Below are 25,181 nucleotides of genomic sequence, written 5' to 3'. Positions count from 1 at the left end.
GGTGTTCTACGGCGCACGGAAAACTGCGAAACCTCCCTTTAAAGATCAATGAGCCCGGCTGTGTGTTTTATGTGAATCGCGGCAGAACGGGCGCTTTGAAGGCTGCGCGGCTCCCGCCGCCTCCTCCTCGCGCGCTGTTTATAGACTCCGAGCCCGTGTTGACACTCTCCCTGGCCGGGCACCGCCGGCGTGACAGCGGCCGCTGCACGCCAGCAAACACGCCCTGGTCCCGGCGAAAACGCAGCTCCCCGCGGCAACGCGCAGAAATAGTCAAACACGGGTGTTTTTCTCAATGAGCTGCGACTGCGGGAGCCGCATTCAGCCGACATTTGCGCCGCTCTCCTTTCCTTCCCTCCTTTCCTCCCCTCTCCTTCCTCCCCCTCTCCCTCCCTCCTCTCGGGGACTGAGAATGCCCGTGTTGTACTGACACAGTAGCGATACGGGCTGAGCAGACATGGAGGCCCGATTAACGAGAGAGGCCCGTTCTGACACATCCAGGCCCAGCTAACGGCGTGTCGGAGTGGATTCGGGAGCATCTCGGCAGATATTACGGATACCAGTTGCTGTAAGGAAACGGGACTTTAGCAGCGAGGAAGAAGAAATAGAGGGCGATCCATTTCGGGTCTCTGTTGATTCAACGCAGCCGCCATTTTGTTGACAGTTAGTGTTTTTTTAATAACCTACACGGCGCAGCGTTTGTTGTTTCGAACCGCTGGAGTGTATTTTGCCACAATTTGCGTATTTGTTGCAATCTATTCATTGGTGCCGATATCTCCGGGGCAGCGCCGGGGGATTTCGGCGGTTTAACGCTAGCTGACTCGGTAGTGCATCGTTAGCCGTCGTAGCTGAGATGTAGTAACACGAGTGCCTGCGAGAATGTGACGGAGATGGAAGCTCGCGTACATCACTTGCCCCGTGTTGTTTCACGTCCACTCGCTTTGCGCAAATTGCACGAAAGCTGCAGGTTTGCAGTCGGTACACGCCACCGGCGAACGCGGTGCCGGGCGAAATGTGGCTCAATCGCCCTCGAACAGGCTGCTGGTAGATGCTAGTTAGCCGCTGCCAGTGCCATTGATATGGAATGTAGCAGGCTGTCTATTATTGGAGGCACGATAGCTGCTAGCTGCCTGTAAAATAAACACAAACCCCTCACGGTACACGAGGTACAGGGATTGATAAGTGGCCGTGCCATTGTCAGCACTCTGCTGCGTTGCCTGATAGTACTTTAAGTAGCACCGGGGCACGTTTAATGGGTCCAGCGTTGCGTGCTGACACCGGGTTTAGAGCATCGCAACTTTGGTTTCGGCGGTGACAAGGTGACCAGTCCGGTCCAGTAGACGGTCAAGAGCGTTTGCCCGGATTTTGAACGTGTCAGACCGCTCGTAATAGCCCGTTTGTCACACGTGAATAGGATTCTAGTTGCGCTGTTGCCGTTTTGCTCGTAGTGCGCGGAGAAGCGAGGATGTAGTAAACAATCTGACATTGTTCATGTTTTGGTTTTGGCAAATCAGCACTCGGGAGATAAAATATGCGGCCACCGCGTTGACGCTCAGAAGGAGGACGCAGAGCCGAATAATGTGAACGCCGTTTCCGGACAATCACAGAGGTAAGTGGGTAATGTTATGACTCCGTGTTGACAAAACGGCGTGAAATCTGTGAAATCGCATCTGCTACTTTGTTGGCTCGGTTTTCCCCCGTTCATCTTTAGCAAATCCGCGAATGTTTAGGCAGACGTCTGTGCGATGCGCGCAGCGTCAACTGGGAACTGTGGAGCGCGTCTCTGAGCCCGGATCTCTCCTCGATTGACAGTGATTATTACTATGACTAAACGGGGATGTATTTGCTGAGTTCATATGAGTACTCGCAGTGAATATAGAGGGTGATTAGTAAGTTCGCAGACTCATGAGTTATTCCCTTGAGGGCCAGTGTTGACTGAACAGGAAACCGAAAGCAGATAACGTTATTTGGTTTGTTCAGCCCTTCGCAGGTTAACCACGTCTTTGCATAAAATATGGGGCAACACTATTAAATAGAAATGTAAAACTAACTGCATGCGTCACGGTTTAGGCGTTTATTAACACCGAATGAAGTTTTCCGCGCGTGAGCGACGTGAGGATGCTCGGATGATGTCGGCGTGACGGACACCTGTCACTCCGGTCCCGATTTATCGCAGCTTCTCCTGCGTTTATCTCCGTCGAATCACGACCGCCTCCTCTTCCGTTTAGGGGAACGCTCTGATGCACGTGTGCGCGTGCACCCGAGCCGTTTGATAGTAGCGTTAAACGGATTCGGCTTCGTTCTCCGGTCCTGCGCGGTAATAGCGATGGAGTAGAAGCCCTGAAATGACGCGGAGCTCCGGGGGCAGACGCCAGCCCTCATGTGAATGAGCTGGAGTGGGTGGGTTGGATACTACTGCTGTGGCCAAAGGGAAATCAGCAGTTATGAACAACGTGTGCAAAAGTGAGGAAGGAGGGAGGGAGGGAGGAAGGGAGAGGAAAGAAAGACATGGGAGGGGGCTCGGGAAGTTGTTTACTACGTTCCTGTCTGCTATGCCATTTGTTAGGTTCTTCGCCTGATATTGATTATTGATTCTCTGGTTTTCATATGGTTTTTTTCTTTTTCGGTGGCTCGTGTTTTTTATGCCTTACTTTTGACTCTTGTTGCAGATTTTTGCTCTGAAAGTCAAACAAGCATGCAGATGACAGCCAGCCGTGACTAATGTCTGTATTTAACACCAGTAAAGTTGTGTTTGCGTTCTTTTCTGTATGACTGTAAAACCAAATAGCAGTTATGAAAATAGGTGTAGTCTTAACTGCTTTATGAAAACAAGAAGTGCCTTTGTGGTGGACTTAATATTGTGTTTTGCTACTGTTTAGGCTTATAAGATATTAAGCAGAAAGTATTTCTGTGTCTATCTGGTCATTTACAGGAGAATAATTGCCCGTAAACGGCTTGGCTTAGCTTGTTAGAGGTGAGAGGAATGTTTTGACTCTCCAGGAGGCTTTTCTCTAGACTTGTGTCAGAAGCCACTCAGATTTAAGTACTACAGTGGCTTATTTTTGGCATAGCTGCTGTCAGGCAGCAGGAGCAGCTAGTTTCACTGTGAGCGTTTAGGATAAAGGAATGAGCAGAACATTTGTCACTCCGCGTCAGAAGGACACAAGGAACAGGGTGGGATGGTGGGCGAAATGTGTTTTCGATTAAAGTGGAAACACAGCAACCTTAGTTTGTGTGCTGTTACCGTTGCGTTCCAAGTTTGCAAAATAAAAGAGAAAGAGGACGGAAAAGCGTAAAGGAAACAGCAAAAGAACACAGAGATTGATGGAGTGTTAAAGAAAAGAGGGAGGTGTGATTTGAGTGTGGTATGTGTAGCAAGGGGGAGCCTGCAGTTTTGAGGCGAAATGGAGTGAGTAATTGGAGTGAACACAGAAAGAGGGCGTGGGGGAACTACAGGCCAGATTCCAAAAATTGGGCTGAACTGTGTGGTTAAAAAACCTCTACTACTGTTTTCCACAGTTTCAATCCAAAACAAACCTGGTCTAAACTCTGAGTAGGCCAGAATCCCGTTTACTCTTTGCTGTGATGCTTTGCTGATGTTATGACTTGTATGACTTTCCTGAGGCTCCATTAAGTGGCTCCTTTAGTGCTCTGCACTAATGTAGGGCGCAAAGAAACCGCCGGCAAGTTGACGCTCTATCACTCACCCTCAGTTGCTGCTAGCGAAGGCTGGGAAAGGCAGCTTGATCCTCTCAGTAGCCCCAGAGGGCCCAATGTGCTGAGGTCACAGTTCTGAATTGCCTCCAAATGACTTCACCCAGAGAAAGCACCTGCTTGGGGGCGAATCCACATTAAATCACTCAGTGACCATGGGGAGCTGTAGACAACTTCATTGAATTGGGCTGTCCTCTGAGGGGCACAATTAAGAATCATGCTGCCCTCCTCTGTAACAAATGCTCAGGTTACTACTATGGCGGGCGCCTGTTTTCATTGCAACTTATGTGGGAACTTATGCTGTAAAATCTCAATGATGTGGTGGCACTGGGATTAACGATTGACTGTGGACATTGCAGCTTTTGTAGTTTTCAAATAAACCTTTCAGAGCCCTTGAGGCCAAGGATGCCTTTCTCAGGTAGATCTGTGGCTGAGTAAATAGGTCACACATCGTCATGAGCTGTGAGGACAGACGCACCATAAAAAGTCACCCAGACGGCATGAAGGACGTCCTCTAACCAAATAGATGATAAAAATTGTTGCACTGTCTGCTCACATCCATATTTAATCATGGGACACTAATTCTCAGTTGTGGGGCATTGTTTAGAGCTGTCAGTTTTTGCCTGATCCTGACTGGTTGATGCGGCAGTGACTAATATCTGCTCCTCCTTCTTTCTCTCTCCCTGCTATATCCATCTTTACTCTTGCAGTTGAAGGACGGAGAAAGAGGGCTGGACAGCTAAGGAAGAGAGAGAAGCCAAATCCAATCAAGGAGAACTTCACCTTCACCACTGCCCCCTCCCCCCTTTCCCCCTTTCACCCCCCCATCCCATCCCCTGACAGAAACTATACCTGGTGTCCAACACATTCCCTCCCATCTGAACCTGCGTACCCCATAAAGTATTGATGGATCAGAAAATTCAAGGGGGAAATGCAACCCCACCCCCTCTCCTCTCAGGTGCTCCTACGGGGGAACGAGAGAAGGAGGGAGGAAGTGGAAAGAAAGAAGACGAGGACGAAAAGAAGAGAGACAGAGAGAAGGAGGAAGTTGCTGTCGCCCCTGCTGGTGCAGGAGGGGCAGGAACAAGTGGTCCAGGAGGTGCTGGTAGTGACCAGTCGCACTTCTCCATCAAAGAGAGCAGTCTGTCTGAGGGTAACGTCAAACTTAAGATCGGCCTTCAGGCAAAGCGCATGAAGAAGCCACCTAAGATCTTGGAGAATTATGTGTGCCGCCCCGCCTTCAGGGCCACTGTGAGGCATACGGGTCGTGGGGGAGGCAGTGCCCGTGGGAATCGTGCAGGAGTTACAGGTGATGGGTCAGGCATTCAGAGCCACAGTCCTTTACAAGTCAGGGAAAAAGAGCGGGAGAAGAGTCCCAGCGTCACCACACCAGCTCCAACATCTGCTGCAATCGCCTCTTCTAAAGCTCCTACGCCACCTCCTGCTGCTCCACCTTTGGCCAGCACTAACACCCTCTCACCCTCCCAAGTGAATGGGAATGCTCCAGGAAAAAGGGTAAGGAGGGAGAGCATTGTCAATTTATGCATTTCGATTTTGCACAGGGTAAACCTCCACTTTGCTAAAAGTGGAGTGTTTACCGTCAACATGTTCACCAGTGTTTAGCATTTGTTTTGTGCACAGATTTGTGTTTCTTCATGTTATCAGTAAGACTGTGGGCCATAATAAGGTTACGCTAGTAATTAACATGTTATTGCACAGATTAAGTAGAGAGCATAAATTGTTCTTTAGTTTTCTTTGTGTTCTCTGTTAGACTGTCTCTATTCATCACGAGCCACCCCCTTCAGTCCTGCTCCGTTTGCCGTTTGGCCTCTGTCTCTGCCTGGCAATGTTCTCTCCACCCCCTCGCTGCATGACCTCTCTCACTCTCCTTCTCTGTCCTCAGTCTGACCCTCATAAGTGTTATTAAGTTGAGTGTAACTTCCCCCATGGGCATTGCTGGGGAAGTAGAACTAGACTGGAAGTCTTATCAATTAACTGAAATTTAAAGAAACCTGTTGGTGATTGAGATTTTGTACTTGCAGCTGTCTAAGGTTAGATTTGTTATTTGTTATAGATTTGTTATCAGCAGAAACAGCACTACAGTTAGAATTTGTCACAAGACATTCTATGAATGCTACTATTTTATTTTTAGGCCATTGAAGTAAAATACCTTTTTAAAGGAAAAATTTGTAATACATCCATGTAATGAAGAAATTGGATACTTGGATTATTTCTTAATTGTTGAATTGAATGTTGAATGTATCACTAATTCACTCATTAACATCTTGTCATCTTTTTCTGCAGGGTCCACCAAAGATGGATTGCAAATCTGATACAAAGTCAGAGGCAAAAGCAGCTACCAACACATCTGAAAGACCCCTTAACCTTCACCGCCCTTCATCAGACAGCAAAATGCATTCATCTGGAAAGAAAACGCCAACTCCACAACTCAATCCCCGGACATCTTCACCTTCACCACCACTACCGGCATCAAAGGAATCTAATTTTGAAGGTGTCAAACCTCCTCAATACACCTACAGCTCTGAAAGTCAAAAGGATAAGGACAAAAGTGTTCAAAACTGGGGAGCACCCACAGTCACTGAGAAATTAGCCCAACTTATAGCGACATGCCCACCATCAAAGAACCCTAAGCCAGCTAAAACAACAAAGACTGACCCTGCCCCTCCTCTACCAAGCTCAGGCTTCATGGCCCCCACAGCAAAGCAAAGAGACAGGGCCATGGCAAATAGGAACACATACTCCCGAATGGTCCATCTTTCACCACCACCTCCTGTGTCACGACCACCTGGCCGGCCATATGGTTCCAGGAACAAGGACAATATTTTGGAAAATTTACCAATCCAGGCACCACTAAGGAAGGAGGACTCAGAAGGGACTGGGAAAGCCAATAGCAGTAGCAGTAACAACGTCAGCAACAGCAGCAACAATAGTAGTCGCAGCAGCAGCCCAGCTCTCATCTATGGCAATAATCGCCTGTCAGCCATTTCAAAGGACAGCAACAATGACAGCAGCAACAGTAGCATTTCTAAGCCACAGTCACGTCCTGCTCACTGTTTATCCCACACCACATCTTCACCATCCTGTCCTATTTCATCTTCTTCCGCCACCTCAGCTGAGCAGAGGACAGTGAGTGCAGTAAGTCATCTGGGCGCCCCTGTTCCCTCACAAGGACATCACGCACGAGAGAGTCCAGCCCTTGCAGAGGAATGCAGTTCAAACGAGAGAGAGCAGGACAGGGACAGTCCCAGAGACTTAACCAAATTGCCGTCTCCAACAGGAAAAGCAGACGGGAAAGACAAAGGGGCTATTAACCAGTCACTGCGAGTTGAGAGGGGAAAAAGCTCTAGTCCAAGCAAGCCTAGTCCCAGCTGGGATAGTAGCCGATCTGGTCGGACTAGCAGTCCTCCTGAGCCTGTAAGGCAAAGGGCACCGTCTCCACTAGAGCTAGATGAAGATGATGAAAGCCCACAAACACCTCTTAGAGATGATTCTCCTGATTCATCCATAGACTCTCCCACAGAGCAGGACAGCAAGCCTCTTAAAAAACGCAGGGGAAGGAAACCACGTTGGAGCCGCATGATGAACAAGACACAGGGTCAAAGCATGGACCAGGACAGTCATTTTGACCAGAGCAAAAACATGATGTCTTTATCTTCAAGCTTGGAAATACCCTCACCACCGGTTAAAAGACCGGTGGGCAGGCCTCCCAATCCAAATAAGGTCAAACTAAATCCTCAAAATCCAGTGTCACAGATCTTCCCACCTCAGCCTAGGAAAAGAGGAAGGCCAAAGTCGAAAATGCCTAGGCTTGATGGCCCTGCCCATGGACACCTGTCTAATAAGCTGGCCCCTTCAAAGGTGTTTTCTTCTTTACTCAAGTCCAAGGAAGAGCAGGATCCCCCTGTTCTTCACCCAGAGGTAGACCTGAACCCCCCTAAACCTATGCCTAGAAAACGTGGACGTCCCAAGCGCCTTCCCCCTACCTTACCACAGGAAGGCCAGCCTCCTACGTTGGCTCCAGAGGCTGGGGACATGGGAGATAAACGGTTCCGCAATAAAGGAAATGGGCAGCTTATTATGAAGACTCTTATAGGAAAGATCAACAAAATGAAAAGTGTGAAACGTAAGCGCATTCTTAGTCAAATCCTGTTAGGTCCAAGAACAGAAGACACCCCTAAAGGTCCCACTAGTGGTGTCGGGGGCTCTGTGGAATCTGCTACACAGTCACTATCTTCCCTGGCTGCTTCTTTTGGGGGAAAACTAGGGCCACAAATTAATGTCAGTAAAAAAGGCACAATATACATGGGTAAGCGAAGAGGCCGCAAACCAAAAGCAATGACTAGTGCCACAGCTACATCATCACCTGAACCTTTCCTGTCCCCGAATACCACATCCCCACTCCATCACCATCACTCACAGTCCCATCAGCAACACCAGCTGTCCTCTTCAGAGGTCTTCCCTTCCCCTTCCCTCTCACAGTCTAGTGGAGGCCACAGTCCTATCAGTGATGCCAGCTTTATAGAACCAGGCTCAGTGCACTTTGCTGGCCATGCTCACTATTCTAACCCCCATCATAGCCACAGCACATTCTCCTTTCCTCCCCCAACCTTTTCAGTGCCCAATCCTCGCAACCCCGGGCTGGGATCTACATCATCATTGATGTCTACAGCAGCTTCCCAGAAAAAGGCGTCTTGTCGGGGATACCATCACCACCACCACCATTACAGGCAGCACTACCATTATCATAAGCTTTCCCCTCCAAGGCCACTTCACCCCACCTCACCGGCCCCTCTCAGTGAGCTAAAAGAAGCCACGCCATCACCAGTCAGTGAGTCACACAGTGAGGAGACGGTGCCCAGTGACAGCGGTATAGGAACAGACAATAACAGCACCTCAGACCGTGGTGAGAAAGCAGGAGGGACAGGCTTGGGTGGAATTGGGATGCCTCCTGGGTTGGGGAGTGGATTATTAATGCCTGGGGTCATCAATTCAACTTTGGGTCCAGGGATGGGACTAAATTCCAGAGGCAGGCGGCGACATTCAGCTGTACTTGTTGAACATCCCTCACCCTCTCCATCACCCCATGGGACAAGGTCATCACCTGATCCCAGGAGACCTCATCCAACAGCTCCTGCCTCTTCCTTAATGGGACACAAGGAAAAACACAAACATAAATGTAAACGGCGCAATCACGGATGTACTGGCTATGACAAACTAAAGAGACAGAAAAGGAAACGCAAGAAGAAATACTTGCAACTGCGGGCACGCCGACATGACCCAGACTTTCTTGCTGAGTTGGATGAAATTGTTGTGAGACTAAGTGAAATACGGATTGCACACCGTACCACAGGACATCGGCTTGGCAGTGGAATAGGCATAGCCGCAGGAACAAGCAGAGTCCCAGGGGTAGGGAGCAGGGCCAGTGCTGGTATAGGTGGCACCGGCAGCCCTCCACCACATCATTATGTCCACAGAGACCTTCTGCCTACAATTTTTAGGGTTAACTTTGGCAGCTACTACTCCCATCCTGCCTACTCATGTGATCCACTGCACTATGTTCGTAAACCAGACATGAAGAAGAAACGGGGTCGACCTCCTAAACTTAGGGAGTCTATGTCAGAGGTTCCTTTTGTACCTGGACTTGGATTCCCACTTTCTAGTGGAGGATTCTACCACCCCTCTTACAGTGTTCCTTACTCCTCTGGGCCCCTGGGGTTGGGCTATTACAGAGGCTTTCCTGCAGCTAGTGCTCTGTATCCCCACCCACACCACCAGACACCTCACACAGCCCCGTCCCATCACTCTCACCACTCACCGTCTTTTCCCCCTCCTCCTCCCACATCTTACATGCATCATCACCACCCTTCACATCTCCTGCTAAACCCCTCTAAATTTCACAAGAAGAAACATAAGCTGCTCCGGCAGGAGTACCTAGGAGGAGGGAGGTCTCCTGTTCTGTACCCACCCATGTCTTCTGAGCTTTCATTCAACTGGCACCACAAACACAAACACAGACACAAACACAGAGAGCGTTGTTCTGAAGAGGACAGAGAGGAGGGAGCAAGAGGTGGCTCAGCGAGCCGAGCTAATGCAGGGATTTCAGACAGTGGAGCATCTGGGAAAGAGAGAGTTGGCAATTTGGGAATGGCAGAGCCTTTGCAGCGATGCCGGTTTGGACGGGAAACATCTAACGCCAGTGCCAGCAAACAAGCGGCTGCCACTTCTGCCAATTCTCCTTCTTCTTCCTCGTCGTCATCTGCAGAAAGATATAAACGCAAAGAGAGCTCCCTGTCCTGCCTAGGGCCCTCCAGGCTCGCGCTGGGCAGTAGTTCAAAAGGTCACCCAGTAGAGTCCTGGTTCAGGATGGGCAGCTCTGAGGCAGACTACTCTAAACTTTCACGAGGTCACGTGGCACCTGGCCAGGGTCCCTTCTCAAACGGACAGTCTGAAGACCCACCCGTTTGCTCCGACAGTGAGGATGAGGAACCACTTACCCCTAGAGAAGATGTAGAGACTGGAGCCCATGACTCTCCAAACCTTACAAATCTGTTTGCCTCTGCTCTTACCCGGACTACGTTAAAGGCTGGCAGGAATAGGAAGACTGAGGCAGCCCCGGAGAGCTCCAGCTTTTCTCGCATGGACCGGCCGATGAGGAAGGACCGGTCAACATCATCAGAGAGGAGAGATTTAGGTAAGTCCAGTTTATTTGACAGGCATAAATATTTGAATTCATGCACTGAAATGAGCAAAATGCTGTATACTTAATGTAAACAACAATAATGACCAATTCCCCCTGTGAACACTTTTCACTGCACAGAATCTATTGTCATTCATGTAGCTCTGTAAGCTTGAGTTTAATGAGACATTAAATGCAAAAAATGTTCTGACCCAAATTAAATTTGACATTGTGAAAGGTTGTTGGAGTCAATTGTGCACCAAATTCCCTTTCCAAAAATAGCTCTGTTACAGTATGAATGTGTATGTGTAAGAGTCCTGTGGCTGAATATGATTAGCCGATGTCTGATTAGACTCATAGCTGGGCACAGCAATGGTTAAACTGGCACACGATACAATCAATTGGATTTCAGGACTGTATCTTTGGCAGTAACCCTTTTAGATATTAAAAGTGATGTGGATCAGTGAACGGCCTGACAGACCTTACATTTTCTGTAATTTTTTATTTTTTCTTCCATACTAAAAAAATTTATAATGCTTGTCTAGAACCATTCGTTCCTTCAAAAAGCCTCTTTATAGATAAAGCGATAGATGGATACTTTATTCATCACAATGGGAAATTCACAATTATTATTCTAATAGTCTCACATTTGGTAGCTATTACTAGCAGCATTGGCACAGTAATATGTCTAATGACTCAACTTGGCTCCTCTGGGTGTGAGGATGGCCACAGTTGGGCACAGCTGATGCAGCATTTCTGCCAGAGCTCATCTTACTGCAGAGGTGGAGTGCTTTGTTAACCCGCTATATTTAGTAGACATTTCCCTCAAAAGACCACAGAGTGAGGCCTAGTCCCCTTCTTTAATAGACCCAACAGCTGGAATGATCTTAATTCTGCTCATGATGAATGTTGCTGTTGACATAATTCCTCAATCATTGCATGGTATGTGAGTATTACCTTGTGTTTATGTACAAGTCAGTACATACAATGGGAAGGTGCCCATTGAGGCAGCACAGTGCAACTCAAGATCACCCAGAGTAATCCTGGATTAAAACTCTGGACTAGGGGTTAAACTGTGGTTGCAGACTGTACTGTAGAGGTAGAGGCGGTCAAGAGGAGAGACTAGCTGACACACAAGGCAAGAAGGGAATGGCTGTAGACAGATGCCCTCTGAGGAAGAAGGTGTAGTAAAAGGAATGTAAGAAGTAACATTTAAGGTGGTGTTAGTAGGCATTTCCATCATTAAGTGTTACATAAATCATGCATGTCTAAACACTTGACTGACTCATGACCCTTGATGACCACGTGTTTAGAAGTTCAAACAGCACGGGGGGGGTAGGACAGAACCAACATGGTGGACACTATTGTCTGCTCTGATAAGCTAGTTATCAGATTAAACAAGGGGCCCCACACGTGATGTGTGATACATGTGTGGGGTCCCTGATCTCACTGAAGGGACTATTTGTGGGTCATTGTACATGGGGCAGGTCTGAGACTACCTAATAGGGTTGTGAGACTTACAAATAGTTTAACTTGCACATTTTATTCTCAATGTATTAATGTAGTAGTTTTAAATAATTCAGTGTATTACAAATTACCTTTGAATCTTGAATCTGATTTTTTTTTGCATTAAAATGCAAATTGCCAAAACATGTTAAGTATTTGTTTGTGTTTAAAATCATATTCCATCGACCATGGATATATACATTTGTTATCACACAAACGGTATCTATTTAGGACACCTTGCTCATTGTTCTATGTAATTAATTATGTGTTACAAAATAACGTTTTTGTTTTTTGTTCAGGGTCATCAGGTATACAGACAAGAGGTGTGGCCGTCTCAGCCTCTGAGGGGCCGGAAGGGTCCCTACACCACCGACAGCAACACCATCACCAACCTTCTTTGTTTCACTCCTCCTCCTGCCTCTCCCCCTCTCAGGACTGTTGCCTGGATGCATCTCTTCCCCACCATGCCCATCGGGCACAGTCATTCAAACACAGCCTTCACCATGTCAATAAAATCTTACGTGCCAAGAAGCTGCAGAGACAGGCTCGTACAGGTAACAATGTGGTGAAGAAGAGAGGCCCTGGACGTCCCAGGAAACACCCTTTACCCTCCCCGCCTCCATCCCCACCTCCTGTTCTTGAAATGAATCAGAACAGACAGAGAGAAAGAATGGGAGAACGACCAGTGGCTGGTAGGGGACGAGAGGGAGATACAGTGACAGACGCAATTGAGTCCGTCGTTCAGGGCCAGCACAGAAAAGGTCAGAAGAGGAAGCACTGGGGGGAGGGAGAAGGGGATGAGGAAGAAGAGGACGAAGAAGAGGACGGGGAGGTAGAAGAAACTGAGGAGCATTTAACAAGTAGAGAAGAGAACCTGGGAAACCTTGTGGCGAGGTCCACAACAGGGACAGCAAGAAGCTGGCTTACACAGGATGAGCTCCAGCGCTTTCGTAGGTAAGCCAATATACACCCCACTGTTGCAAGCTAAACTTTATACCTAAGAGTCTCTGTGGAATATTGATGAGAAAATTCTGTGAGTGCTGATGTTAAGATGCTTATACGTGTATATAAAACATTTGTGAAGTCTAGTCATTACTAGAAACCAAATCATGATTCTATTTTTAGCTCCATGGAAAGCAAGCCAGATGGCCACTGCTCCCCAGAACGCCCAGGCACCGTCTCCAGGGAACAAGCTCCACCCATTCCCATACCCAGCCAACGGGAAAAGCGAGCAGCTAGACCTCCAAAGAAGAAGTTTCAGAAAGCAGGGTTGTATTCTGACGTGTACAAGACTGAAGAGTGAGTCCCAAATAAATCCTAGACAAATCCCAACTCTCATTTATTCTTACTCATTTTACATGCAAAAATTTGTCTTCAAGGCTGATAATATTGTGTGGTTTCTCCACATCCTATAGCCCCCGAAGTCAGCTTCTTCAACTAAAAAAAGAGAAGCTAGAATACATACCTGGGGAACATGACTATGGGTTGTTTCCAGCTCCTATACATGTTGGTGAGTTTAAAATTTGATCATCTTTGTCATTGCAAATCTTGTTTATTAATCTCCTATATTTGCGTTTTAAGATTTAAGATTTGATTTTTTTTCAGGGAAGTATCTGAGGCAGAAACGTATTGATTTCCAGTTGCCTTATGACATCTTATGGCTGTGGAAACATGATCAGGTGACCAGTCATAGCAATCATAGTTTATGTGCAGTGTGAAAGCATCATTTAGACTCTTTATATTAAATACTACTTTATTAATTGGCCACTTGGCCATTAAATGCTACCGTGCTTTATTGTTTTATTGTTCTGGTTTTGTATTTCAGCTTCACAAGAGGCCTGATGTTCCGCTTTACAAAAAGATCAGATCAAGTAAGTATCCAACCTGATCGTGATGCTACAAATTCCTTAGTTTTTCATGTCAAGCTTTGTGAGAGCAACAATTTTATATGTAAAATGGTACTTCCCTTTTTTGCCACAGACGTATACGTAGATGTGAAGCCTCTCTCTGGTTATGAAACAACTACCTGCAACTGTAGACTTCCTGACAGCTCAAATGAAAAGGGCTGCCTGGATGATTGTCTTAACAGGTAAGGACATATTACAAACATACTGTACATCATGTGTTGTTTTGTGTTTGTCCAAAGTATTGGGGACAATAGGTAAAACTTTCTTTTTTTCAGAATGAGCTTTGCTGAGTGCTCACCCAGCACCTGTCCATGTGGTGATAAGTGTGACAACCAGCACATCCAGAGACATGATTGGGTGCAGTGCCTGGAACGATTTCGTGCTGAGGGCAAGGGCTGGGGCATCCGCACCAAGGAGCCCCTCCGCTCTGGGCAGTTTATCATTGAGTACCTGGGAGAGGTGGTTAGTGAACATGAGTTTCGGTGAGTGCTAGACAGAAAACTTATGCCTGATGCACTACCTCTGTAACTTCAAACTTGTATTTACATTCTTCCACTTCCTTCCTTTCAGGAGCCGTATGATGGAGCAGTATTTCTCCCACAGTGGCCACTACTGTCTGAACCTAGATAGTGGCATGGTGATTGACAGCTATCGAATGGGCAATGAAGCTCGCTTCATAAACCACAGCTGCGAACCCAACTGCGAGATGCAAAAGTGGTGAGTGTCATGGTAGATTTAAAGCAGCTCCCTGTTAATGTCCTTGTGTTGCTTTTGGGTTCTTACCAAAACCCAGATTTGGATAAGCCCTTCCAGGTGCAGTGAAGGGCAGCTGCCACAAGTTGATACAGATGGATCAACTTGTGGCTTATGGCCGGAGTGTGTAGTAAATTGTATTTTTTGTCAGTGATGACTAAAACATCTCACTTCATTCATTCAGTGTTAAACTAGTTGTTATAAGACGACAGTGGCTCCAGCTTGAATTGAGTAGTTTTGTTTCTAAATGCTTCCGTCACTTAAGGTTAACGAAGTGGAAAATAGACTAGCCTATTACCTAAACAGTTTCCTTTAATTGCTACCCATTTGTGTGCCTGGTGGTTTAGGTTAGATGGGCAAAATACCACGCACTTTGTAGGAGGCAGAAAATACCAGGAAAGAGAGGCAGATAAAATATATTGAAGTAACTTTTCTGTATGCAGGGTCCCTCAAAGGGTTCTGCTACATGCATCATCATCATTATCATCATCTTATTAATATTATTGTTGTATTTAGAAGATTTTCAACATTGTGAATTTATTACAGATACACAGTCAGTCACAGTTTGATTAGATTTCATATGCTCAGGTGGACTGCATTTAACAATAACACCATATCTAACAACATCAACCTTATAATATATTCGTGTGGTAGCAATGAGGGTCAAGAGGCCTAAATGGCTTAAAAACCTTGCATCATGCCGAAAAAATTAATTGGCTTCCTAAGGGATCGTCCTTGTGGTTAAATCCACTGTAATAGGACAACAGAGCTGGCCTCCTATAGTAGTGGATTTAACCATCAGGACGATCCCTCAGGAACTGAATAAAACCAACCTCAACTGAAATTATCCAACTTGATTATTTTGTAGGTGTGATTTTCTTCTATATGGTGACTCTGCAACATGTATTGCCGCAATTTAGCCCTCAGAGGATTAGATTGCAATAGACGTCAGAGTGACAACTGTACTGTCTGCCTAGACCAGCTCATAATCCAGGGCACTGGTCTGTGTGTGTCTGTATGAGTGCGTAACAAAGACTAGTTAGACAGAAATAAAAGACTCCACAAGGACGGAGGATTTTCAGCACAAAGTCTTACGAGTCAGCCATCTTGTCACAGAAGAGAGATTACATACAGCCGGGCCTTAGATACAGCTGTAGCGCCTGACAATGTGCTGAACCAGCTTTTTACTCGTATAGAAGAAATAAATTATCAAGTGGCTGGCAAACAGAATAGTGGACTTTATTCTTAGAAGAATAGTTAAAGCTGGAGCACTGGCTCATCTGGAAATGAGAAGAACAGGAATTGCAAAATGTTGATTTGTAGCCATATTGAGCACATGAAACTGGGGCAGTCCTCTTTTTGTCCTAATTATAAAATGCATTTAATTCAATTTTTCTTCTGACTTCATTAATTAAACCTTGGGTTCAAAATCAAGATGAAGAAGTAATTCGGTCTTTTGTACCATTCCCTTTGAACCACAATAAGCTGATTGATTTCATTGATGGAGTCGTACTATGAACTCACTTCAGTGTCCTATTTTAAAAGACTTGCATTTACTGATTCCACCTGTTGTCTTTCTTAGGTCGGTGAATGGGGTTTATAGAATTGGCCTCTTTGCCCTCAAAGAGATCAGCAGTGGTACTGAGCTCACCTACGACTACAACTTCCATTCTTTCAATACAGAAGAGCAGGTGAAGCATCGGTGACCATTTCCTTCTCTTCATTCAATAATTGCTGCTTTTGCTGTAGCAAAAGCATCTTATTGCGTTTCCAATCTATTTTCCTCTAACTTACAGCAAGTGTGTAAATGTGGCTCTGAGAGCTGCCGGGGAATCATCGGAGGGAAAAGCCAGCGTATTAACGGCCTGCCTGGAAAGACAGGAGGGATTCGGCGGCTGGGACGACTTAAGGAGAAGAGAAAATCCAAACACCAGCTCAAGAAACGAGTCAGTAATGTTTTATTGCATGATTCAAGGGAATTTTTACTTGAGAGAGACTCATTTAAAGTTTGTTCTAAATAGTTTGCTATTATTTCTAAACTATAGCTATATGTTACTATTTCTGGTTTAATGAAAGACTGTTTAAAGTCTGGAAGTGCCTAATTCAAATCAGGTGCAGTGTCTATCTAGAGCATGAATGCGTCTGTGTCCCCGAGGCTCTTTTAATGGGCCACAAAGTGTCTAAAAAAGTTACTCAGAATACCTTTAAAGAATATATATACTTGAATTAGGGCTGAATCGTATGACCTAAAATTTAACTGTGTAGCCTTGTTTAATGGCAGAAGTAAGCTACCAGGTTAAGGGTTGTTTTCTTTTAAATTCAGTGCAATATACATATATATACATATATATGATTTTTTTTATATTTAGGAGGAAGATTCAAGTGACAGCAACAAGTTTTACCCTCATCTCATGAAGCCCATGTCCAACAGAGAAAGGTAAAAACATAAAAACACTTGGAATCTGACAAGAGAGAGAGAACTCTTATCAGAGCGCCTGATTGTATACACCTAATTAATGTTTCAGTCATTTCTGTACAGAATGTATACATTTCACATTGGGTGGTTGATATCTTTGGAACAAGCAGATTGTTGCACAACATAGACACTTTATCTTCTCCCTCAATCATCAGGAACTTTGTCTTGAAGCATCGAGTGTTTCTCCTGAGGAACTGGGAGAAGATGAGGGAGAAACAGGAGCTGCTAAAGAGAGAGGGGGAGAGAGAGCGAGACCCCGGCAGCCTGTCATTGTATACACGCTGGGGTGGAGTCATCCGCGATGATGGCAACATTAAGTCGGGTGAGTGGTTGGGCTTAACTTTATGATGGCATGCTTGGGGTTAGGTAACTGACTTTATGAGCCTACACCACTGACATAAATAAATTGTATGTGCTGTAATATAATGTTCATCCCTGGTTTCCAGATGTGTTCTTGACGCAGTTCTCAGCGCTTCAGACGTCACGCTCAGTTCGCACACGAAGACTCGCTGCCGCTGAGGAAAACACAGAAGTTACGCGCACTGCTCGCCTCGCACACATCTTCAAGGAGATTTGTGACATGATAACCAGCTACAAAGGTTAGTTTATCTGTGGATAAAACTTCAAAATGCACCTATACAAATATGTCCAGACAGACAGACAGACACAGCTGTTTCTGTGTTGTCTCATGTTAAATATAATATCTTACATTTGTTTCATATCATCTACTTGATCTCTGTCATGCGCAAATCCACTTAACCACACATGTTACTGCCTCTATGCTCCCTCAGATTCATCTGGCCAGACACTTGCTGCTCCGCTGGTGAACCTGCCATCACGGAAGAGGTAGGAGATACAAACCTACACGTCGACCGGTTCATTCATAAGGTTTAACTGTTTGCCCACTGAGCAGAGTTTCTGCGTTATCTGGTCTATCAGCGTGTAACACCCACATGATGTAACAGTTTATCTTCCACCACACATTTCAGCCGTGACAGTTTGTGTTTTGATTTTGGTCCAGTATTGACAGTAATCACTGTGTGTGTCAAAACAATAACAGCTCATCATTTTTTCTTTGCTACATCACACTTCACACTAACGCTGCCTTGCTCGGATTTGAGCTTTCTAAAGACCTGTAGTCTTATGGATTTCATGCATAGAAGTATTTTTTTTTTTACTGTATGAATTTTAAACCTCCACATGTGCAAGACCTAATTATCCTTTTTTTATGTGGCACAAAGGAACAGCCAGTACTACGAGAAGGTGTCTGATCCTCTGGACCTGAGCACAATTGAGAAGCAAATTCTTACTGGCCACTACAAGACTGTTGAAGCTTTTGACACGGACATGCTCAAAGTGTTCCGCAATGCTGAGGTAAGGGGGGGGCATTAGATAGAAAAATCAGTGAACAGTAAGAAAGTTTCAAAGATTGAAGGGAGGTTGTAAATCTGTGAAGTGTGTCTAAATAAACTGTTTTAACATCACACAACACTGAGTGGACCAGTGCAAGATAATTAATGTTAGTATTTTAATGATCTCATTTATTTAAATACATAATTAATTGGTGACTTCTGAAAAAAACACCCAAATACTCTAGTAATCAATAGCTATAACTATAAACCCAATGTAATTATTTAAGACAAATGGATTTATCAAATGAAAACACAGTGTTCAGTCTGTGTTAAAGATCATTCTGATTGTTTGCAGCAACAACTGTTAGTAAGACCAGCGTGATTACATCTGCTCAAAGGCTGATATGGAATCCAGTCTTTATCGTAGTAATACTGATAATAATACTGATAAGAACTCTTGTGAGACTCATGAGCACAGATTTTCAAAGCTCAATCAACATCAGAAGGCCTCATCAAAAAGATAATTTAGGCTGTTACCCTGCAGCTCCAGCACATTTTCCTCCTACTCAGTCATTGTTTTAATTTCTTCTCATGCACAAACACCTCCCAAATGAGATATAACTTCCTAGCTCCTTATCCTCTGTACACACATTGTAGGTCCTTAACTGTTACATCTGTGTGATGTAGCAGTTTAAACAAGTGCCACTTGAAACCTCTCTGAATGGAAGAACAAGCTTCTCTGAGTAGTTTGAAGTGGGGTCTAAATTAGATTCACCCTTTGGTCCCACTGACCATTATGGCAGTGATAAAAGGGGATGGGAATGTGGTTTATTGTGGTTTGCTCTGAAGAGGAGGATGTTGGCCCTGAACCCTTGGCAGCTGTAAACTATGAAAACACATCCTTTCTTTGTCTTGACCAAAGCTGCGAGCTTTGACTCCTGTCTTGTTTGACTGACTTACTGAATAAACAGCCGTTTGCCTCAGATTATTTTGTCTCTGCATGATGTCCTATCATATCACACTACAGGTGTTTTAGGCATTTAACAGCCTCCTTTTCTCACCAGAAATATTACGGCAGAAAGTCATCCGTGGGCAGGGACGTGTGCAGGTTGAGGAAAGCGTACTACAGCGCTCGCCATGAAGCTGCGGTTCAGATTGATGAGATTGTGGGCGAGACCGCTAGCGAGGCCGACAGCTCGGATTCGTTGGAGAGGGACCACGGCCACCACCACGGAGGGAGCGGACTGGGGTCTCATAACAAGGACGACGATGTCATCCGTTGCATTTGTGGCATGTACAAGGACGAAGGTTTAATGATCCAGTGTGAAAAGTGCATGGTAAGAAAAAGTGTCACAGTCATATAATTGGATAAAGCTCTTGAAAAATGCAGTTTTCCAGACTGGCTGATAGTTACGTCTGCTGTAGCGACTGCTTTCATGTTTTTGAAACTTCACAAAGAGCTTTTTCAAGGAGATTTTTCGAAATAAAAGTGTGCTTTCTATCCTTTGTGAATATGTTTACACACAAAAGAAGGAAGGTCACAAATATTCAAATAATAATTAAACATGAATTATGGACAACATATGTAAATCACCAGCACACTAGATTGGTATAAGCTTCCTGAGAACTGATTCAAATAGTTTTTTTCACTTGATGTTTTTGAAGGTGTGGCAACACTTTGACTGCATGCGGCTGGAAACAGAAGTGGAGCACTACTTGTGTGAACAGTGTGATCCTCGGCCCATAGACAGGGTATGTGTCCACTCAAAACAGCTCTGTATGATTTAACACTGTCTCTTGCTAGGACAAACTTGCCATCTTCTAATGTAACATGTGTGTTGCGTCCTCTGTAGGAGGTTCCCATGATTCCACAGCCCAGCTATGCCCAGGCTGGATCAATCTACTATATCTGCCTCCTTAGAGATGATCTGTTGCTACACCAAGGTATAAAAAGCAGTGAACAAATCTATAAATGGTAGTTTTGGTACAAGATGTATGCTGGGCTGTGATCTCACACGACTAGAAGAAGCTGTTCCTTAATTTACAGCAGTCTGGTCATTCAACCCACTGACAGATGGGTTGGATGACAATGAACAGAACCTGGAACCTTCACATCTTCTTTAAGTCACCTGTAACTCTTAACAGTACATGTGGTACTGAAATACCTCTGACATTAATAGAGACAGACTGGTTTTCTGGAGAAGCAGAGGTTTTCTGTTGCTAAACCTCCACATTCTCTCAAGGACATGAAAGCTTTTTTATTCTCACTCAAAGAGGCTGGCTCTCTGAGCTTGACCTGTGAGTAGTTCAGAATGTGGCTCTCTCATCAGAATGTTATTGAGACGTGTCTTTCTGTGGGAAATTTATTATTTTGTGAAAAATGTGGCCTCTTACGAAATGTACCATTTTAGATGACTAACCTGTCTATGTGTATGTGTTGTGTACAGGTGACTGTGTGTATCTGATGAGAGACAGCAGGCGCACGCCCGAGGGCCAACCTGTCAGACAGTCCTATCGTCTCCTGTCGCACATCAATCGAGACAAACTCGACATCTTCCGAATTGAGAAACTTTGGAAGAATGAGAAGTAAGTCACCGACATTGTAGTAATAGCTTGTGATTATTAAATCTCCGTTGTGTCTCACTGTGTAATATAATGGCTTTTTCTGTGTGGCCTTGTACCTTCCAGGGGTGAAAGGTTTGCCTTTGGGCACCACTACTTCCGTCCCCATGAGACGCATCATTCTCCATCACGGCGGTTCTACCAGAACGAGTTGTTTCGTATGCCACTGTATGAGATCATCCCCCTGGAGGCAGTGGTGGGAACCTGCTGTGTCCTTGATCTCTATACCTATTGCAAAGGTGGGAGCACAAACATCCTTGCTCACCCACATGTGCCTTTTGCTTTTTGTTTGTTTACTCCCAGGTTTGAACTTGGGCTTTAACTATTAAGCCAAACATTAGCATACAAAAGCATCTTTTCTTTATACAGGACGGCCGAAAGGTGTCAAAGAGCAGGATGTGTACATCTGCGATTACCGCTTGGACAAGTCTGCCCACCTGTTCTACAAGATCCATCGCAACCGCTACCCAGTCTGCACCAAGCCATATGCCTTCAACCATTTCCCCAAGCGGCTCACTCCCAAAAGGGACTTCTCGGTGAGAGACGAGGGTCCTGATAGGGTTGGGCTGTTGTGCAGGAATCTACTCTTGATTTATAGGTCCTGAAAGCTATTTTAAGCGGAGAGTTAATATTACAGACCAGAGCACATTTGATCGCTGTGTTTAGGTGACGTGGGGCTCACTAGAAAACAACTGAAGACAAAATGCCACTGTGTTTCTAAACTAAATCACATATTCAGGCAAACACACCTGCAAATCTCTGGTAATTTATTTATATGCAATATTTGGGATGAATCCTTCATTTAAAAGTGTCTTTGTTTGAAAAAACTTTAATTAAGGTCACTTTTCAGAATATCTGCTAACACTTTTTGACCCTGTTCTCATCATTTTAGCCTCATTATGTTCCTGACAACTACAAGAGGAACGGAGGCCGCTCGGCCTGGAAGACTGAACGGCCCAAAGGATCTGGAGGCTGTGAGGATGAAGGCTCTTCTTGTGAACGGGGTGAAGATTTCCAACCTGAGGTGGAAGATGGGAGGCAAATGGAGGATGACATGGACATAGCTCCAGAGGATCCTGAACTTGTTTCAGTAAAGTCCAGAGCAGACCAGGTAGGTGATGGAGATGGAGATGGCGATGAAGATGAAGATGAGGAGGAAGATGAAGGACAGGAGAATGAGGAGCCCAAACAGCTGGAGGAGGGTTCCACGGAGAGGATAGGAGAGATGCTCGAACTTCCATCCTCGTCTGCCGCCTCCTCACCATTGCACCTCCCAACTCTGGGTAGGAGAGAGGCCCAGAGAGAACGACTGAACAAAATTTTGCTGGCTCTTCTGCACAGAACTCCCAGCAAGAATGGTGAGGGCCCGGGAACAAAGCAGGGGGGTAGGTCAACAAATAAATTAGGGTTAAACTTTCAAATAATTTGTTACACATCATTTAGATTGACTACATACTATAATACTTCCTCTAAAAACGTGTTTAAGACCTGATATGATTGATTAGAACTGTGTATGGAACCAGCTACTGCTTCACAGTAAAGACCAGGAATGACTAAAAGACTCCAAAACCTGTCATTTGTAAATGTAAAACTTGACACACGTGGTTTCACGCCATAGGTTGACTATTTCTTTTCAACTTAATGCATCTGTAGCATCTGTCTGCCTTACTCACTGATACCTGCTGTTCTAAGCTCCTCTTTCTAATTTTCCTCTGCTCTTTGTTCTTTTAACAGCAATAGATGTCACCTATCTCCTGGAGGAGGGCGCAGGGCGACGGCTACGGCGACGCACGCTTGGATTCTGTGATTTTTTGGGAAGAAAATAATGTTGCCACATGCCTGTCAAGCACACCGCCTTTCACGTATGTGAGCAGGAGGCAGAAATTGGAGTGACAGCAAAAAGGGAAATGAGCATTGTTAGTTGTCCAGCTATTAAGGATCACAATGCATCCCTGGGGGTCTCTTCCAGTTTACCTCTTCTGACACTATAATCTCAACTCTGAGAGGGTGGAGGGGGGTTGGAAGCGCTGACTCCACAGCAATTTTAGAGTTCTTAAGGAGTGCGTCGAGAGCGCTGACCCAGACTTCTTGCTTATTTAAGTAGTTGGATGCAAAACTTGTTTTTATGAACATAGGAGAATTAACCCATGCACTTAAATGCATTGAACATTACAAGCATGGGTGGATGAATTCCACTAGCGAGCATCAGAAATGAAACAACTGGTACTGAATAGGGATAGACAGAGTGACGGATGAGTAGTCATTTGAGTCAGTGGGGATTCATATGCTGGAGAATTGTTCCCCCTAGCGGGGCGTAGCTGCAATGACAAAATGTGACAGATGAGCAAAGATCTGCGCTGGGACCGCCGGGGCAAAATGGCGTAGAAGAAATGTAAGTTGAGCGGTGTGCTCAGATGCTGCTCATGAAGAAGAGAGAACGAGGGTGGCGAACTGCACTTTTGGTACCATGGATATTGTGAAGCTCTGTGTAATGTATCTATAATGAAAACACACTAACACTCTCACAGTATTGGATGATGCAGTCTGAAAAAAGTGAGTTAAAAAGTCTATTATCTTTTTCCTGTTATACTGTAGTAACTCATTTAGGAACAAAAGAGGCCGGGGTGTGTTTGTTTCTAGAGTAACGGGCGGGGAGGGCAGATTGAGTGTGTGCTTTTGTCAGTCAAAGTGTCTTGCTGAGGTTTTAAAAATGTTATTTTCTCGTGAGGCAGTCAGCTTCGCCCCTTTTTTGAAGTAACATGATTCACCAGCTTAACTAAATCAGGCGTGTGGGTGGGACACCGGCTTCAACTGTAACGCCTTACACAGCCGTGCTCTCCGACTGCCTTGCGTGCAAGTGTGTGCGCAAGTACACATTTACTATGTGTCTGTACTCTGCCAGATTTCTTGAAGATATACCTTTTTAAAAAAATGAAAAAAATAAGGGCTTGATGGCAATTAACAGTTTTAAGAAAACTATGGAAAACAATACTTAACATAAAATGTATCGTGATGGTCATATTTTCTTAATATTCTGTGATATGGGTGGGGCGGTGTATACTGTATATTGGGAGGGGCAGGGCCTTAAGATCCTTTTTTTGTCTTTAGACTACGTTTCTGGTTGCCATGGAGAATGTTTTAAAAATAAATTGTGATATTTGATGAGATTTCTTTCCCCCCCCAAATGCCTCTGCTAGTAAAGGGACAGTCTGCAATGCCCCAGAGCGTTAAACTGACAGAAGTGACAAGAATGAGACACTGACGGGGAGAGAGAGCGAGAGAACGTGGACAGGAAGCTGTACAGTGCCAAGTTATGTAAATATACACACTTTACATTGAGAAGTGTCTCCAAAAGCAATATCTTGAAAATTAATTTGTTTATTATTGTACTGTACAGGACTCAGCCCTAAATGTATTATGATTATTATAATGATGATAATATAATTTCTTCCGTTTGTATTACTATAATGAAGACACTTAAACCTGGAGGAAATAATTTTTTTTAATGTCCAGAAAAATCTCACCATTACTGTCTTGATGACCTGAAATTCCTGACCCGAGTTTTGTTTTGTTCCTATAAATGAAAGTCATCTATGTACTGCATGAGCAAGAAGAATGTCTTACAGACACAGAAGGCATTGGGACATGACAGTGACACAGCAACGACACCTTTGTCACTGAATATTGTTAATAATATTACTTTTAAGGAGAAATGTACTCCTTGTTTTTTGCTGCAAAGTGTTGAACACTAAAAAAACAAACCAACATAAAAATGTTATGATATTTTTAAATGGTGACAGAAACAAAAGTAGAGCTGTCAGCCCATTATCATGTTATTATTTTTGTTTTTCAAATAGGAAATGGTTCTGTTTTGTGATAGCAGTCATTGTATGATGCTTGTACTTGTATTTGTGTGTTTTGTGTAATTTGTTTAGTTATTTTTAGACAATCACAAAATAAGATGCAAGCATTGTAAATGGCAGACTGGTGGACATTTTGTGATGTGTACAGTTTGTCAAAAAACTTCTTCCACTCGTTAAAGGTTTGTAATTATGATTCTTAAGTCATGAAAAATGCTGTTGGTTTTTACTTTTTGTTTTATATTTTTTGTTTTTTGTTTGTTTGTTTTTTAATAAAAAGCACTACATTATTGTGAA

General features: G+C 44.7%; 1 protein-coding gene across 3 annotated transcripts; it reads left to right on the top strand.

Moving 5' to 3' along the window:
• Positions 1–263: 263 nt before the first annotated feature.
• Positions 264–25,181, top strand: ash1l (ash1 (absent, small, or homeotic)-like (Drosophila)). Of its 3 annotated transcripts, none has more exons than XM_029166571.3 (27): positions 264–565; positions 1,512–1,606; positions 4,422–5,226; positions 6,016–10,423; positions 12,214–12,868; positions 13,040–13,213; positions 13,330–13,424; positions 13,520–13,593; positions 13,740–13,785; positions 13,895–14,003; positions 14,097–14,303; positions 14,392–14,538; positions 16,157–16,265; positions 16,371–16,520; positions 16,944–17,011; positions 17,206–17,372; positions 17,497–17,649; positions 17,842–17,896; positions 18,292–18,424; positions 19,467–19,739; positions 20,068–20,154; positions 20,256–20,346; positions 20,850–20,988; positions 21,091–21,263; positions 21,394–21,560; positions 21,917–22,409; positions 22,759–25,181. In XM_029166571.3, the coding sequence occupies exons 3-27, from the start codon at positions 4,618–4,620 to the stop codon at positions 22,848–22,850; spliced, it is 8,874 nt and encodes a 2,957-aa protein (XP_029022404.1). In that variant the 5' UTR covers positions 264–565; positions 1,512–1,606; positions 4,422–4,617; the 3' UTR covers positions 22,851–25,181. The 3 variants fall into 3 exon arrangements, with proteins under 3 accessions (XP_029022404.1, XP_029022403.1, XP_055368737.1); XM_029166570.3 differs by having other exon boundaries at positions 264–660; XM_055512762.1 differs by having other exon boundaries at positions 265–565; positions 21,917–22,382.

This window comes from Betta splendens, chromosome 11 (genome assembly GCF_900634795.4).
Source record: "Betta splendens chromosome 11, fBetSpl5.4, whole genome shotgun sequence".
Lineage (NCBI taxonomy): Eukaryota > Metazoa > Chordata > Actinopteri > Anabantiformes > Osphronemidae > Betta > Betta splendens.
Note: the sequence above shows the minus strand (reverse complement) of the source record. Positions and strands in the feature narration are given on the sequence as shown.

Coding starts and splice junctions, on each gene's coding strand:
- ash1l (XM_029166571.3), top strand. CDS start 4,618: ATGGATCAGAAAATTCAAGGGGGAAATGCAACCCCACCCCCTCTCCTC. Junction 13,214..13,329: donor GACGTGTACAAGACTGAAGA/GTGAGTCCCAAA, acceptor CACATCCTATAG/CCCCCGAAGTCAGCTTCTTC. Junction 14,304..14,391: donor GTTAGTGAACATGAGTTTCG/GTGAGTGCTAGA, acceptor CCTTCCTTTCAG/GAGCCGTATGATGGAGCAGT.